Consider the following 16,864-nt stretch of genomic DNA (forward strand, 5'->3'; position numbering starts at 1 on the left):
ACATTTTTAAGTTATAGGCCTACTGGACAAAAAAAACATGAATACTATTCATAAATAATCTAAAATAGCCACTTAATAGGTTTTGAGACATAATACAATAAAACAAATTAATATTTTTACATATATATATATATATATATATATATACAAAAACGAAATGGGGGACAACTGTCACCCGCGCGAGTATCCATGTTATGAGATATGGCGCGAGTAGTGCAGGGTTAAGCTAATGTAGCTCTATAGATCTCAGGGATAACTTAGGCTTAATATAAGTCTTTCAGTTTTTATCTTTAAACTAGTGGCCTGTAGGGGTCATAGCCCCTAATTTAGACACAATTGTCCATATGAAGGCAACTCCCCATTTCGCGGTAGTAAGTCAGAAATATATCTATGAATTTGTCCCTGAATTTTAAAACAGGAAGGCCCATTTCCCTGGAATCTCTTTATGTGTAGCGGAAAGCGACGCAAAAGCCATTGCACTGTTGTATTGCCTTATACTTTTTATGAAGTTAGAATCATAAAAACATGACTTTTAGTTCATAATTTAATTGTGGTTGTGGCATGTTAAATAGTCCATAGTGGCAACATGCGTCGAAATGTCCATTTGTGGCCTCCTCTGCAAATAATGCGCCACAATCACAATGCAAGTGCTAAGAGGACCTAAATAGATTGTGAGAAAAAACACTCAACTCCTTTTCCAGCGTTCTTCTGAGGTCTTCCCCTGCCCTGTCTAGTTACTTCACTCATTATAAAAACGGAAAACCAAAAAATTAAACGAATACATTTCATTTTGAAACATTATTTAACAACATTGACTTTCGGAATAAATGTAAACATTACAAATAAATTTTCAGTCGTTTTTCAGTCCCCATGCTTTTCTTATGGTTGATATTTTACGTTATATCTCGTTTTCTGGTAACTTTATGGGAATTCCGATATTTTTCCCGAGTCCCTGGGGTCAAGACCTTTAATTTAAGACCCCTCCCACTTTTCTGCCACTTACCAGACATCCGCAATTTTCTGGTAAAGATTTTGTCTTACAGAATTATATATATATATATAATATATAAGGATAGGCTACCGGTACGGTAACTTATTAGGCCTGGGCCTACATTAAAAAAACCTTTTGAGTTATTTTATGCAACGATATAATGTATCTTTTACTAAGATCTCTAAGGGAAATAGAGAGGAAAACAAAAAGTGGCAAAACGGCCATTGGTGACCTGCATGTTCATAGGATAGGCTACACTAACAAGCACTTATCGTAGCTAAAAGATTCGCCCAATCCGATGATTCGAGGTGTATGTCTAAATCAAGGATTAACTTATGAACACCTCACTATGCCCCAGTGGTTGTAACTTAAGTTAGTATATCGCTACAAACACACAGGTCACCAATTATTTGCCACTCGTGACAGGACGGGAATTGAACCCGAGCAAACAAATGCCAATGGCCAAGTGACACATGGCATACCGGTAGCCTACTCGGCTATCTGTGCTTGGAGACTGAGGGTGTCAAAAATCGGTTTAAACTTTTGATTTGATTTTGAACAATCAAATCTCAGGGGGTAGACTTAATTTAGGTCTTTCAGTATTTTTGTTTAGGTAAATATCGAACATACGCTAGGCCTAGGTTAACTTATATAGGCCTACCGGTAAGGTATTCTGTAGGGTCAACCGGGGCTAATATGAACACACCAAAATATTGGGGCTAATATGAACAATGACTTAAAAAGTCATTTATCTGGGATTTTTAATCATGAAGAAAATATAATTAGAAAGGAAATTTATTGTATTTTTTGTGTCCATAATGAGAAAACTTCAAATTTGACTTTTAGGTACTTTAAAAAAATACTTTGTTAAAACACTTTTTTTCCGCCCAAAAAACTTTTCCGCGCAAAGTGAAAACTTTTGTTATAACAATTTTTACATTGGTTGTAGGAATAATCTTAAGCCTGAATTTTGTTAAATAAGAATTGGGGATTATTTTTCTTTTCCCAAAGTTAAAATATATTAACAACAGCCAAAGTTATAAGCTTTCAAAGTTGGGGGGCTAATGTGAACAGTGAATGGGGGCTATTATGAACAACAATATATACAGTATATATTGTACTATATATACAAGCTCAGGCTGACGGGGAGATCGAAGTGATGGGATTTAAATCCTGCGATGAGGAAAAAAAATCATTCCTGAAAAAAGAAGATGATATATTTATTGTTTCTACCACTGACATTTTGGGGAAACTTCCAGCCCCTAATGTATGTGGAACCAGTGATAGACATAAGTATGTCTTCGACAAAATTGTCGAAGTTTTTGAGGCGTAAGTTCCTCAATAAACTTCTTTGAAGGCCTTACAGTGATAAAACAGTTTTAATTTTACAAAGACAACAGTTAAGGTGTTGAATAGGCCTAGCCCACATTTTTATATTTACCTAATAGGCCTAAAAGTGCAATAAACTGTCATTTGCCTAAACGAACAATTTCCATTGTCTTAAATTATTGTTTTTTTAAGTGCTTTAAACAATTTGTATGTGGAAGAAATTTTTAATAAATAGGTACTCAGGTATGTTGACAGATAATTTTTTTCTTGTTTATATCTTATTATTAGCCTTGTATAATATTTATAAATGGTTTAAAAAAAAAGGGTTACCGTAGGGCGACCCGCGGCTCTCCAAAGATACCTTCATATCTCAAAAACTATTTGAGATAAAATATTGAGACTTATTGCAACTGGTAGACTAGACCCTAGGCTTGTTCACAACAGCCCCCACATATGCCTAGTGTTGTAAATAACAGAGTTATTAAGAGTGTTCACATTAGCCCCATGGGCTGTTCACATTAGCCCCTTTTAGCGGGGCTAATGTGAACAGTGGTTTTTAATTTTTTTTTAAATAATGGTTACATTTATGGTTTTTGTTAGTAAATAAATAGATTCAGCTAAAAGAGCTGTATACACTACTATTTTTTCTTTTCTTCTGTCATTTACCATTTTTGAGTCAATGTCAAAAGTTTACTTTTTTTGTTCATATTAGCCCCTGTTGACCCTAATTAAACATTAGGGCCGCAATTAGTGAAAAGCCTAAGCCTAACTTATTACCTTAATTACCTCCTTCGTCTTCAAGACCAGCGATGCCGGATAGGTTGTGTCAATACTATTTACATATTACTAAAAACAAAACTTTTCTCTTTAGATAAAACTTTTATGTCATGGCATTATATTGCTGTACTTATAACAGAGACCACAGAATTAAAATAGACCGGGCATGCCAAATGGTAGCATTAATTGGCCTTAACCTGTTTCCAAATGATCATTTCTTGGACCATGCTCCTACTGAAAATCATTTTTAGCGAATTTCCCATATAGGGAATAAGCTACAGTAGGCCTACTCATGGTAAGACCTGGACGCGGGACCGATTTACTTTTTCGTTTTGAGGTCCCTAGAGGCCAAAAACACCATCCGTTCAAATTCATATAGGCTATACTAGTAGGCTATATAAGGTACTAGGTATATATACACCGGTACCGTATATATGTGTCTGTTAGCACGATAACTCGAGCAAAAATTATCCGATTTTGATGAAATTTGGTACAAACGTGTAAACCTACATTTATTCGAACGACTTAGCGAACCAGAGTGATCGGACTATGGGAACGGGGGTTTATAGGGGGTTTTATGGGTAAAAATTGGTTTTTCCCATCTTCGACCCTACAAACACAAAATTTCACAATTTCTTTCCAGGAAACCATTTTGTAGAGCTAAGTAAAAAAAAAATAATTTAGCATATTGAAACGTTATTATGCGCCCAATGATAACAGAGAAAATTGCAAACATTTGTAAATTTAAAATTCCCTTGTTTTTTTTTTAGAATAAGTCAACTGTTGTAGTTTGCTTGTTTATGAACATATTTTGATCAAATTTTGACAATACATTCATTTCTTACTAAACTAGTATTAACATTTTATAACAACAAACAATTTTTTACCCGCCCTGTTGCAGCAAACCTAAGTACCGGTACTTGTTAAACTAATTCTATTTAAATAGGGAATAAATGTAGGCTAATATTTTTAAGGAGACATTTAAGTGTAGGCCCTACTGTAAATCCAATCAGGCAAATGGAAATTCGCTAAATCTGCAGGTTTGCTGAGGCGGGGATATTTATTGTTAACCAAGGTAATTTGTAAGAAATTCTTCACAGGCAGGATACATCACTACACAAAAATTTACAATGAAACACATCACTGATAGAAAATCAGGATCCACTAAAGCAGTTACCTTTATGAGACCCATTGAAATGACCGAGATATTTGTTCGAGGTACCATTAAACATGAATTTAAAAAGGTAGGCTACCATGTTTATTGACAGTAGGGATGGACGAGATTGGATTTTTAGTTCGAGACGAGACGAGACGAGATTTTGTATTTCTCATAAAATTTCGAGACGAGATCGAGACGGGATTTCCCTTCTCATACACAACGGGAAATGCACGTTCAAAATTTTTACCTGATTTTGTAACATTGTTAGATGACTGTTTAAATACAAAAATAATGATAATAGGCAAGAATATTTACAACCTTTTATTAAAAAACATCAGCATAACATTTTTTTATTAATCACGCCTAACTTATTAAAAATGCCTACGATTAGGAAACATAGTGATATCAGTTAGGATAGAGTTCAACTTATCCTAAAATAAAATAAATCATAAAATAAAAGCAATATTAATTTTTATAAAATAGTTACTTGTTTTGAATTTTTATAGTAATAAAACATTTCTCACACTGCTTACACTTTACAAAACTTCTCAAATGTTATTAAAGTAATATTATTAAAATAATTAAAGTAATATTTACATTTAAAGAATTAATTAAATAAGAAAGCCTTCACAAAGGAAACTCAACTACGACACGCTCCTGTATTGCGGGTATTGCATTGACTTTCTGCAGGCGTTTTTTTTTTTTTTTTTATTCCCGTCTCGGTAAAAATCTCGGCCAAAAAGAAATCTCGTCTCGTGTAACGAGATTTAAAATTTCCCGAAATTTCGAGACTTGACCATCCCTAATTGACAGATAAAATTCTTATTGTAGTTAATATTATTGTTTTTAATTATTATATTTGAGGTTGTATGAAGCTCGTTGTCGTTATTTGAGGTTATTTGCTTTTGTAAATAAATGTATTTGTTATTGTGTTGCATAACTATATATTCTATATAACCACCCTAATTTAGCACTAAGTTACCTCTATTCATTTTTGTTTGGCTACCAGCAATTTGATGTAGGCCTAGTAATTGATTTTATGATTATACACAGATGTACTGATTTGACCAATGACTGTGTATGTATTTTAATCCTTATGGGCCTTACAATAAACTAGTTATTATTTTTTATGCAAATGAATACATATCTTAATATAAGTATTGATATGATGCGGTTGGTAGACTTAAAATGTTACCAATAAACATATAATTACCTTCCTGTGTAAATAATTCGGATTCCGAAACTTGGCTTAAACACAGGAGTCGACCCGGCAAGTAGAGGCCGGACGCGCGTTCAAGTTGCCGTAAACAGCATTACGAAGCTTGTGTTGTACATTTTGTATTATCAAAACTACATACAATAGCTATTTTTTTTCTTTTTTTTTCTAAAAATAAGTTTCTGAAAATATTGTATTCTGGCTACATTTCTCTCGCTTACATAACACACCTGCCTTAAAAACAAAAAAACTTCCTCACAATGAAATTTTTTGATGTCACCGATTGAAATGTAGGGTAGAAGGGGGGAATTGGGTATGAACTTTTTTGAAATTTTTTAAAAAATACATGCCTTATATTAGAAAGAATTAAAAAATCTGTAGCTAGCTATGATGATAGATAAAAATCATATGAATTATGATGATTATTATGAATTAGATAAAATTCGCTAGAAAAATGATAGCTAGTTATGTTTTATAAACCTCAAATTTATTTTAGGTTGTTATCTTGAAATTGAAACGAGTTAAAAAATAATTTGTTCACGCCTTACGTTTTTCAATTTTTAAAGTGCCTATCAAACTTGGCCCGAGTAACCTTGGAAACACTATAAAAATTTCAGTTACTGCAAAATATTTACTTTTATCTCATAAGAGCAAAGTATACATACTAATAGTAATTTTCTGAAGTTTGGGAATATTTAAATGGACTTTTATGTGTATTTTTAGGGGTTGAAAATGTTAGTACCCAATTGCCCCCTCATGAGAAAATGGGTACGGTACTATATTTTTTTTGCCTGATAACAATACATCTGTTTTTTTTTTAGTTAGAATATGCTTTTAGGGGGTAGTTAAGAATTGCTTTAGGTTGGTATGACTTCTGTGCATTGAATATTAAAGAAATTATGGCTTAGTACCCAATTCCCCCGTCACATCGGCTTAGAGGCAGAAGACCATAAGAAAGTCCAAAACTATTTAACCCTCCGAGTGTTATTTGTCGCTGCAGCGACACATAACACACTTTGTGTAGTGTTTAGTGTCGCTACAGCGACACACAAACACTATTTACGGCGAAGGCTCTATGACTGACTGAATCGGATTGAACTGGATCGAGTTAGGTATCGTTCTTTTCGTTAGATTCTAAGCTTTCTCCAGAGGTCTGTCTCAGCGCTTTATGTTCTCCGAGCCGATCGTAATTGTAGCAGACAGATGACGTGCGTATTTGTAAACAGCTTGGTTATAACCTCGGACCGATGACTGATGTGTTTTATTACGTTTATCATTGTTTTAGTGTTAAAAATCAAAAGTAGTGATATACGTGGTGCATTATAAGAAGATTTAAGTGATTTTGAAGGGCTGGTTGATGATCCTGAAGAAGTAGGTAGTGATATTGATGTAAATTATCAGCCAGATTTCTAGCTATGGTTAGGCTATGTATTCTTAGCTAAACGCTATGTACTGAAATCTGTTTTTTGCCCATAACTTATTTATTTGCAAATCTACTTCCTTATATTATCATATATTTGTAATCCTCATAAAATTTAGAACAAAGTGGCTATTTTCAAATATTTATAGGCCTATAATTTATACAATTTCATTGATATAATTTTTTCTTATTTTTTTTCCAAAATATTTTTTTTTTAACAAATGTTCTATATGTTTTATATATAATACTAGCTGTTGTACCCGTGCTTTGCAACGGGAAGAGGACACAAAATATAAACATTTTAATCTTTACATCTGTTGCATATTACACATTCCCCAACGCTTTTAGAAACAAAATTAAGCTTTTATGGCCTTAATAGAAACGTTTAAGTTATGACTTTTAAATCTGGTAAGTAGTGGATACCACCATTTCTTCTCCCTTAATAATATATATTTTTATTTATTATTGACATTTTATATTTCAATTTTAGGACTAAAAATTAATAGCAAATACAGTATATGTTTCATTGCATCTCTGATTCTACTCTACAAAAATATTAAAAAACATCTTAAACCAGTTTTTTTAATCAGTTCCATCGTCTATTGCCTTTATATTTTCACACTTACCATTAAGTAAACATAGTAACAGATATTTCATTAATTTTTTTTTAACAAAAGAACACTGCTTAGTTTTATGATATTTTCCTTGGTTTAATTTAATCAGTGGTGTGGCAAAACACAAATAATAAATGTATCAAATAAAGTTAATGTGAACTGAAAATTATGTTAAGATAAAATAAGAGTATTTTGTATTACCATTTTATAATTAAATATAGTTACACATATACAACAGATTTTAGAAAACAAAAATCAACGTACAATTTAGTTATTGATGATATTCTTTAGTTAAATTAAAGCATAGATTTAGCAAAACACAATAACTTAATTTACCTAAATATACATATAAAAAACAACGTGATGTGCAAGTTATGTGAAGTTAATCTAACACGCATTTATTTAAAGTAGCCTCCAAATTCATATAAAACATCTATACATTGTAATTTTCATGCTGTTTTCATGAAATCATATTAATAACATTATTTTATATAACTTAGACGCTTTAAAAAATCCAAAGCAGAGCCGGAGTCGAGACAGCAACGGTTATAGAATCTTTTTTTTCTATAATCATTGACATAGTTTTAGAATAAATAATCCATGATAAAAGGTTAGATTAAAATAAACCTACCTCATAGTTATGGAAAATTTAATTTCTTTGTATCAGCTGTCTGAAATTGTGAAATATGCAGTTTAGCAGTTCTTCTTGTTTACATTTAAATGTCAATGCAAATGTAAACAAACATTATTAGTGTTCTCATCGCAGCCATGGAGACCAATCAATATTTACTTTTAAAATCTTCACCTCACAACTTTTAAAGCCAAAGGGCAAAGCTTACGGTCAGTATTGAAATGTGAATAGTCATATAATGGTCCTTGGTATGGTAACTATATTTTTGTAAAATTTTACCCCAGTTTGTTCAGTAGTTTTTGCATCTATTAGTAACACACATACAGACAGACACCATTAGATTTTTATATAATAGTATAGATATAGAAGTATAGATTGAAGCCCATGATTTTCCAAACAAAATGGTATATAGAACAGTATAATTAACATTGTTTTTAATCTTCTCAGATCCGTTTTAATAAAACCTTGCAAATGAGCTAAAAATAGGCAGACATTAAGGCCAAAACAAGGGACACTCGGAAGGTTAACAAATTAGGTTTGGAATTAGTTTTGAAGCAAAAACCATATTTTTATGGACTTTGAACAAGTAGCCTACAGTAACTTAACCCTCCCAGTGTTACTTGACGAAAATTCGACAAGCAGCACACTTTGTGTAGTGTTACTTGTCGATTTTTCGACACGCAGATATCGTTTACGGCGAAGGCTCTATGACTGACTGAATCGGATTGAACTGTATCGAGTTAGGTATCGTTCTTTCCGTAATATTCTAAGCTTTCTCCAGAGGTCTGTCTCTAAGCGCTATTCATTTTAGTTCCGAAAATATTGTAGCAGACAGCTGACGTGCGTGTATTTGTAAACAGCTAGGTTCCCCCGGACCGATGACTGATGTGTTTTATTACGTTTATCATTGTTTTAGTGTTAAAAATCAAAAGTAGTGATATACGTGGTGCATTATAAGAAGATTTAAGTGGTTTTGAAGTGCTGGTTGATGATCCTGAAGAAGTAGGTAGTGATATTGATGTAAATTATCAGCCAGATTCCTAGCTATGGTTAGGCTATGCATTCTTAGCTAAACGCTATGTACTGAAATCAGTTTTTTGCCCATAACTTATTTATTTGCAAATATACTTCCTTATATTATTATATATTTGTAATCCTCATAAAATTTAGAACAAAGTGGCTATTTTCAAATATTTATAGGCCTATAATTTATACAATTTCATTGAGCGCAAACTTATTTTTTTTTTTTGAAATTTTTTGAAATTATATTTTTTTTTTTAATGTTCCTTATGTTTTATATATAATATTGAAGCCCATGATTTTCCAAACAAAATGGTATATAGAACATTAGAATTAACATTGTTTTAAGCTTCTCAGATCCGTTTTAATAAAACCTTGCAAATGCGCCAAAAATAGGTGGACATTAAGGCCTAAACTATGGACACTTGGAGGGTTAAAAAAAGGATTAATTTATTTAAGTGTGTCTGGTGATTAACAGTTTAACTTTGTTCGAAAGCGCAGAAATGGGCACTTTTTTCAAAGTTTTGTCTTCTTATAACTTTTTTTTAATAAGTTAGAATAATCCAACTTGTTTTATGTTTAAGTATGTCTAAGAAGCTACAATTAATACAATTTTTACAACCCTAGGTTATAAGGATTTATTACAAAGAAATATCTTTGAAAAACTGTAAAGTTTTCAAAAATTAACTTTAACGCTCTATAAAATTGTCAAAAATAATGATAAGAGACTAAAACTTGTCTTAAAATGCTTATTTGTGTTTTCTTAATAACACCCATTTTCCCAGAATTTTTAATACGTCATTTTAATGTATAATAGGTGTAGTACCCAATTCCCCCCTTTGGGGTAATTGGGTATGAAAAAAATATATATTTTTTTTTAATAGAACAAAACAACTTGCAGGTCTGAAAATAAGTGAAAAGATGTCTATTGGAAGCCTTTAAATGAAGGCATAAAAGTTGTAAAGTGATTCAATTTGTTTTAGCCTACAAAGTGCATTTTACAAAACCTAGTACCCAATTCCCCCTTCTATAAAACAGTTTGGATTTAATTTAATTTTTACAATGCCAAACTAATTTAATTTTCTGATTATAAACATACCATTAGCATCCTATAGGTAGGCCTACTAATCTATAGCAAGTATGTAAAGTTAAAAAAACCATATTTTACTTCAATAATATTAATAAACCAGAAATGCAGGGCCTAGGCCTACCTTTAACTAAACTGGATGTGAAATCCAACAAACTAAACATCAACACCAAACCAAAATAACATTTTAACGTTAGCTTAGTTGTTTTATAGTTTTAAAAATTAGATATTTTGAGTTATGACAAACAGGTGCGCCAACATCAGTTCTACCCATCATAACGGTAGCTTGTCATACAGAATTTCCAGACTGTGGTCGATGGCTGCCCTGTTTTAGAGGAATGGCGTCATGGCACCCTCAGCGCTGTTCGGTTGTTCTGCCATAAGATTACATTTATTGGAATTGGGGCGGTCTGGCCACCGTCCGCACCGTCCTTACTAAGCAAGCGATCATCAAAAATTAGTCTTTACTGAATTTAATTATCCAATTATTTGATATATTTATGTTTTATATTGTTTAAAGTACTCGTCAAAGCACTCGTCAAAGCAATTTTAATTAAATTTAGCTGAATAATATTTAAATGTAATATATTTATGTATTGTTGGGAGGGCGGCGTCCGAGAGTCCTTATGGGCTAGCCGCCACTGGATTGGAGGGAGAGTCAGTTACTTGCTAAATTATCCTCCAGGCACTCCTTGATCGAGAAATAGTCCAACTGGATGAGATGATTTTTCATAGCCAAATTATTGCTGTGAATATTGCTCAATCATTTATCATTTTCAAATATTGTACAATCTCACCCCACCACACATTATGGACTTTTGAGTACATGGTCTAACGGGTGTCTCGGGAGTGTAAAAATTGGCATTACAAGTTTGGTACATGAGATTGATGTATTGTTTCTGGTTGGTAATGTTTAACTGGATAGAGGCTTATTTAATTTCATAATTTGAGAGTAGGCCCTACACAATCCTTTTAATATCTGAGTTTCTAAATTTTGAAAATACTTCTTAGGCCTACAAGAACCATGAGGATGAAAGTAAGTCATAGTAGGCTACCACTCCTCATTAATCCTTTTTTTTTTTGTAAGCTGAGTTGTATCACTCCATAAAATTATCTTATATTTTAAAGACTCCCATGAGCATCATAAACAACTAAAAGTACCTCAATATAAATACAGTAGAGTCCCGCAAACTCGGCGTAATGTGGACTGGAAGGGTGCCGAGTTTGTGAAATACCGGGTTATCGGGAACTAGGGTTAAAAATCAGAACAATTTAGCTTTTTAACCACCTTTTTTATTTATATTATTTTACAAGTCAGTATTAAGTCATCAGATATAGTACAACAAATACATATGTACTAATAGTACAACATTAGTATAATATGATGTCTCTTGTAATGTTAGTCTGCAACTATTTATTCTACTTGTTCATGCATGTTTTATTTTGTAATGAGTAGGATCATTCTATACAATCTGTCTAGTCTCTTGAATGTATTGTTCCATGTATTTGCTATTCTTGTATTTATTTTTGCAGACCATCTTGTTTTGATATGTATTGTTTAATGGCATTTGCCGTAGAAATGAATAAATGAATGAATGAACAAATCCTTGTACCATTTGGGAATAATTTGACTAAAGCTGACTTAAATCCAGCTTAACTCGGACTAAAAAAATCACTAATTTTCTGAGCCAGGTAATGGCCGAGTTATCCAGACTGCCGGGTTATCGAGTGCCGAGTTTGCGGGACTCTACTGTACTGTCCTAATTGAAAATACCCCCGCCGCAGCAAACCTGCAGACTACGCGAATTTCCATTTGCCTGATTGGATTTACACTAAAATGTCACCTTAAAAATATCACATTTATTCCCTATCTAAACAACATTAGTTTAACAAGTACTTAGGTTTGCTGCAACAGGGAGGGTAAAAAGGTGTTTTTTTTTTTTTTTTTTAAATGTTAATAGTTTAGTATGAAATTAATGCATTTTCCAAATTTGATCAAAATATGATCGTAAAACAAGCAAACTACAACAGTATACTTATTCTCCATAAGAACATGAGAATTTTAAATTTACAGTTTTTTGGAATTTTTCCCGTAACCATTAGGCGTGTAATAACGCCTAAATATACTAAATTATTTGTTTTTATAAGCTCCACAAAATGGTTTGGAAAGAAAATGTTAAATTTTATGTTTTTAGGGTCAAAAATGGGGAAAACCAATCTTTGCCCCATAAAACCCCCCATAAAGGTTTACAAGTTTATACCAAATTTCATCAAAATCGGATGATTTTTGTTCTTGTTATCGCGCTAACGGACAGATATAAAAATATATATATTTGGTCTCTAGGGACCTCAAAACGAAAATTAAATTGGTCCCAGGTCCAGGTCTTACCATTCTGAGTACTACGGTAATAGCTTATTCCCTATAGGGGAAATTCGCTAAAAACAGCTGATAGGCTATTATTTATGTAAATAATTAAATGTGTATGTCCATTTAACAGCCTCGTCTACATAAACTCGTAAGAAATAGGGTCTATATTCAGTGTGCCCTGTAAGTAAACAGTCAAACTCCATGAAATGGTTCCATGGGTCAAAATAAAGAGAAAATTAAAAATGAAATTTTTTCCATTGAACGCTTTGTTGACCAGATATTCGCCTTTTTTCTTATTTCTAGCATGGAGTTTATTTTTACTTCAATCTCTATTATGCCCTACTTAGTAGCCTATATATAGTTTGAGGTATAAGAAACCTTTATTTTAATAAAAAAGTTGGTCCAATTAGAAAATTTCAAAATGGCAGTCATTTTGGTTTTTAGTTTTTGTAACATTAATTGCTAATAATAATGGCCAATTTTATGAAATGATGCTAAGAAAACTTTAATTTTGGTAATTTAAGTTACAAAAAATTTCTTTTTAGTTTTGCAGAAATAATTTAAAATTAGGCATAAGTTTTGGATTTAGGTTTGTGAGTAGGCCTATTAAATTTAGTAAATACCCCCGCTGCAGCAAACCTGCAGACTAAGAAAATTTCTACTTGTCTGATTAAATTTTTACTCGAATACTTGCATAAATAAGACATATTTATTCCCAATAACATAAGATTTTATGAGTGTTTAGGTTTGCTGCTACAGGGAAGGTAATACGTGTTTTTTGACCATACGTAAATAGTATACCTAGTTTTGATGAAATAAATAAATTTGCCAAATTTCATCAACATATATCCATAAATAAATAAACTGCAACAGTTTTATTTTCTCCATAATAACATGGGAATTTTAAATACACTTTTTTAAATTTTCTCCGTGACCGTTAGGCATACAACAGCACTTTAATATAATAAATTATTTCTTTTTTTAAGCTCTACAAAATGGTTTAGAAAGAAATTGCTAAAAATCTTTTGTTTTTAGGGTGATAATTGGGAAAACCCTATTTTTACCCCATAAAACCCTCCATAAATCCCCACTCCCATAATCCGATCATGCTGGTTCGAAAACCCGTTCGAATAAATGTAGGTTTACATGTTTCTACCAAATTTAATCAAAATTGGATCATTTTTGCTTGAGTTATCGCGCTAACGGATTATATATATATGAATTTGAACGGATGGTGTTTTTGGCCTCTAGGGACCTCAAAACAAAAAAGTAAATCGGTCCCAGCTCCCAGGATCAGGTCTTACCATGAGTACGGTACTACGGTAATAGCTTATTCCCTATATGGGAAATATGCTAAAAAATTACATAAACATAGGTAATATTAAATATTTCATAACTATAGAGACATTTAAAAAACACAAGAGTTAAATGTGTCTTCTTTTTCTTATAGAAATCCAAAGTTAAGCCTGTATTGATACTTAATCTATTTATACTTTATATAACTATAACTATTTATACTTTATTTATACTTGCTTGAGTTATCGTGCTAACGGACACATATATATATATATATATATATATAAATATTATCTATTCTATACTTATTTAATACGCAAGCAGGTTTTTTGTGACAATTACTCCTCCGAAACTACTGAACCGATTGACATGGTTTTGGTGTCATTGGAAAGAGCGTAACGTGAAGTTGTGCAGGAAACTTGCTTTTTAGGGAAATAGTTAGAGAGTGAGGCCCTGGGGCCCTATAAAGTTTTGTATTTCTCCATAAGATTAACATAGCAATGGGGATTTTGAAGACATCCTATTATAACAAATTAATAAGTATGTTTTGATTGTGGTAGATTTTTTTTCAAAAAGAGGTTGGCGGCCTCTTTTAACCTTGCATTTGCCCGTCCACATAGACTAACCTCCCGTGCATGGATCGTATAAAGCAAAGCAAGGAGTGAGCCAGTACATTACAAGTACAGATGGTAAAGTTAGTACTGAGATTGTATTGATATCCGCTAAATATAGGCCTATTTCTTACAAGACAGCAATAACTTAAGGCTCAAATATTAGAAATTTTTTGTTTATAGTACTATATACACTAGGCATAAAATATATCTAGGCATTTTCTTCAGTTGATCCTTAAGGGTGATAAAATTGCAAGGAAATATGTCCAATCTATGTTGGAATCAATATGAAATGTAATAAGAGTGTTGATGTTGGGTGTTGCAGTAGAACCATGTGAGCCGCCTTGCCCTCCGATGCCCAACGCCAATGAGATTATGCATGCACACACAGCCAGTGCCAGTGCCAGTGCCAGTACCAGCGGAACGTCAGCATCTCCCTCGGCTCCTCCCCCTTGTCACCACCCCCCCTATGACCTCCGCCGCAAGTCTCCACCTTACCATGACAGCAACACTCCCAGCACCAGTTCTCCTCCCCAACCCTTCAATCACACATACACGATGTTACCTGCCAGGAAACGTCCCCGTCGCACCACATCATCATCTACTGAAAGTTAGTTCCTTTAATATAACAGTACTAAGAGACACATGATTTGTTTATGTTTAATTACCAGAGTTTAATAGAGATTTTTTGTTATTATAGAAAATGTATTGCTAAAAAAGTATTGGTATTGAGAATTAATTTTTAATGTATCTGCATTGAGAATAGATAAATGTTGGTATCAACACATCTACATTAAATTCCTATCCGTTTAATGGTTTCTCTGAGTAATGTAATGCCATGCTTGAAACTTGTTCTGTTTATTCACTAGAATATGTAGACTAACTGTCTGCATATGTTTAAGCAATCATTTTTGTAAAAAAAAAATATAGCCGTTTATGTAAGCATAATTTATATATAAGAATGCAGGGTTTTTAATGTTGTGTAACTGATATTGTTAAATAAACTGCAGGTTTCTTACATATGTTGTGTATCTGTTCTGCAGCAGTGTCAGGGTGTGGGACGCCGGCCGCCCACTACCTGCAGTACGAGCTCCCAGATGAGGTGTTGCTCACTATCTTCAGCTACCTCCTGGAGCAGGACTTGTGTAGAGTCAGTCAGGTCTGCAAACGCTTCCATGGCATTGCCAATGACAATGAATTATGGTAAGACCTTGGCAATCGGTTCTAAAATAAATCCATGAAATGTTGTATTTTAAAAAGGATCTTGCAACCTATTAGAAGTACGAAAATACATGGTGTAAATACAGTCCCGCATGGTTTTTATATGTCCAGAAGATAACAGATAAATCAGTAAGATTTGGTACATCAACACAACACCTTAAAATGTTTTCTGTCATATCATGGACCCTGGTGTCCCACAAGGAGTCTGAAATAACTCTTAAATGGAAGAATTGTGTTGTTGGCACATTAAATTAAAGGTCTTTGTTAGTAATGTACAATGCCGCAGACCCTGACTCACACGGAAAACCGAGTAAAAAATTACTGCTGTTCAAAGATTCCTTGAATTTGCCATGCTACTTGCGCTACCTCCTTAGGCCCGTTGGAAGTTGGAAAAGAATCATAAACATATTCATAGGTCAATCTGCACATTAAATTAAAGGCCAATTAAGGTTTAGAATGCAATGCCGCAAATTTTAGCTCAAAATAACAACTGAGTGAAAAATGGTAGTCTTTCAAAGATTCAAAATGGCAGATTCAAAAAATCTTTGAACAGCTGCCCTTTTTTCTAAATTAGCGGCATTGTGTCCTACTTATAGGCCTAGAGATTTAATTTGATGTATGTCAACCTATGCTTACATTTAGGATTTCCTTCTGACTCCTTGTGGGATGTCCTCATGATATGACAGAGAACTGATAGTTCCTTCAAAAAGTAGAATTTTAGGTGTCGTGTTGATGTACCAAATGTCATTGATTTATCTGCTGTCTTTCAGAACATATTAAACCCTTGCGGGCAGTGTTTCCACATGACCAAAAAAATAATCCCGCTTACTGGGTCGAAAAATCCCCGTTTTATCCCGCTTTTAAATTGTGAAAAATCCTGTTTTATCCCGCATGATTTCTTTTGTACAATACCTAGTATTATACTTGACGTATCATGTTTATAAAGTTGTTTAAACATCACTATTATATTTTGCTACAGTATTTAATCAATTTGAGTTAGTATTTTCTTTAAAATTAAGTAGAAAAACATAATAATAGTCGTCACAGCCTAAAATCCCGTTTTATCCCGCATCCCGTTTTAATCCGGCTCAAGGTCTAAAAATCCCGTTTTCGGGATAATAATC

The 16,864-nt window shown here is 32.9% G+C and overlaps 1 protein-coding gene across 1 annotated transcript in view; it reads left to right on the forward strand.

The window, feature by feature from the left end:
- Positions 1 to 16,864, forward strand: part of LOC128987730 (F-box only protein 11) — a 37,057-nt gene that overhangs the window by 1,760 nt on the left and 18,433 nt on the right. The window contains exons 2-3 of the mRNA XM_054408736.1: positions 14,845 to 15,129; positions 15,563 to 15,722. Coding sequence (XP_054264711.1) covers positions 14,845 to 15,129; positions 15,563 to 15,722 — 445 coding nt within the window. The remainder of the gene's footprint in view (positions 1 to 14,844; positions 15,130 to 15,562; positions 15,723 to 16,864) is intronic.

Source organism: Macrosteles quadrilineatus, unplaced genomic scaffold (assembly GCF_028750875.1).
Source record: "Macrosteles quadrilineatus isolate MER2022 unplaced genomic scaffold, UCM_ALF_1.0 Scaffold_1__1_contigs__length_201487025, whole genome shotgun sequence".
Taxonomy (NCBI): Eukaryota; Metazoa; Arthropoda; class Insecta; order Hemiptera; family Cicadellidae; genus Macrosteles; species Macrosteles quadrilineatus.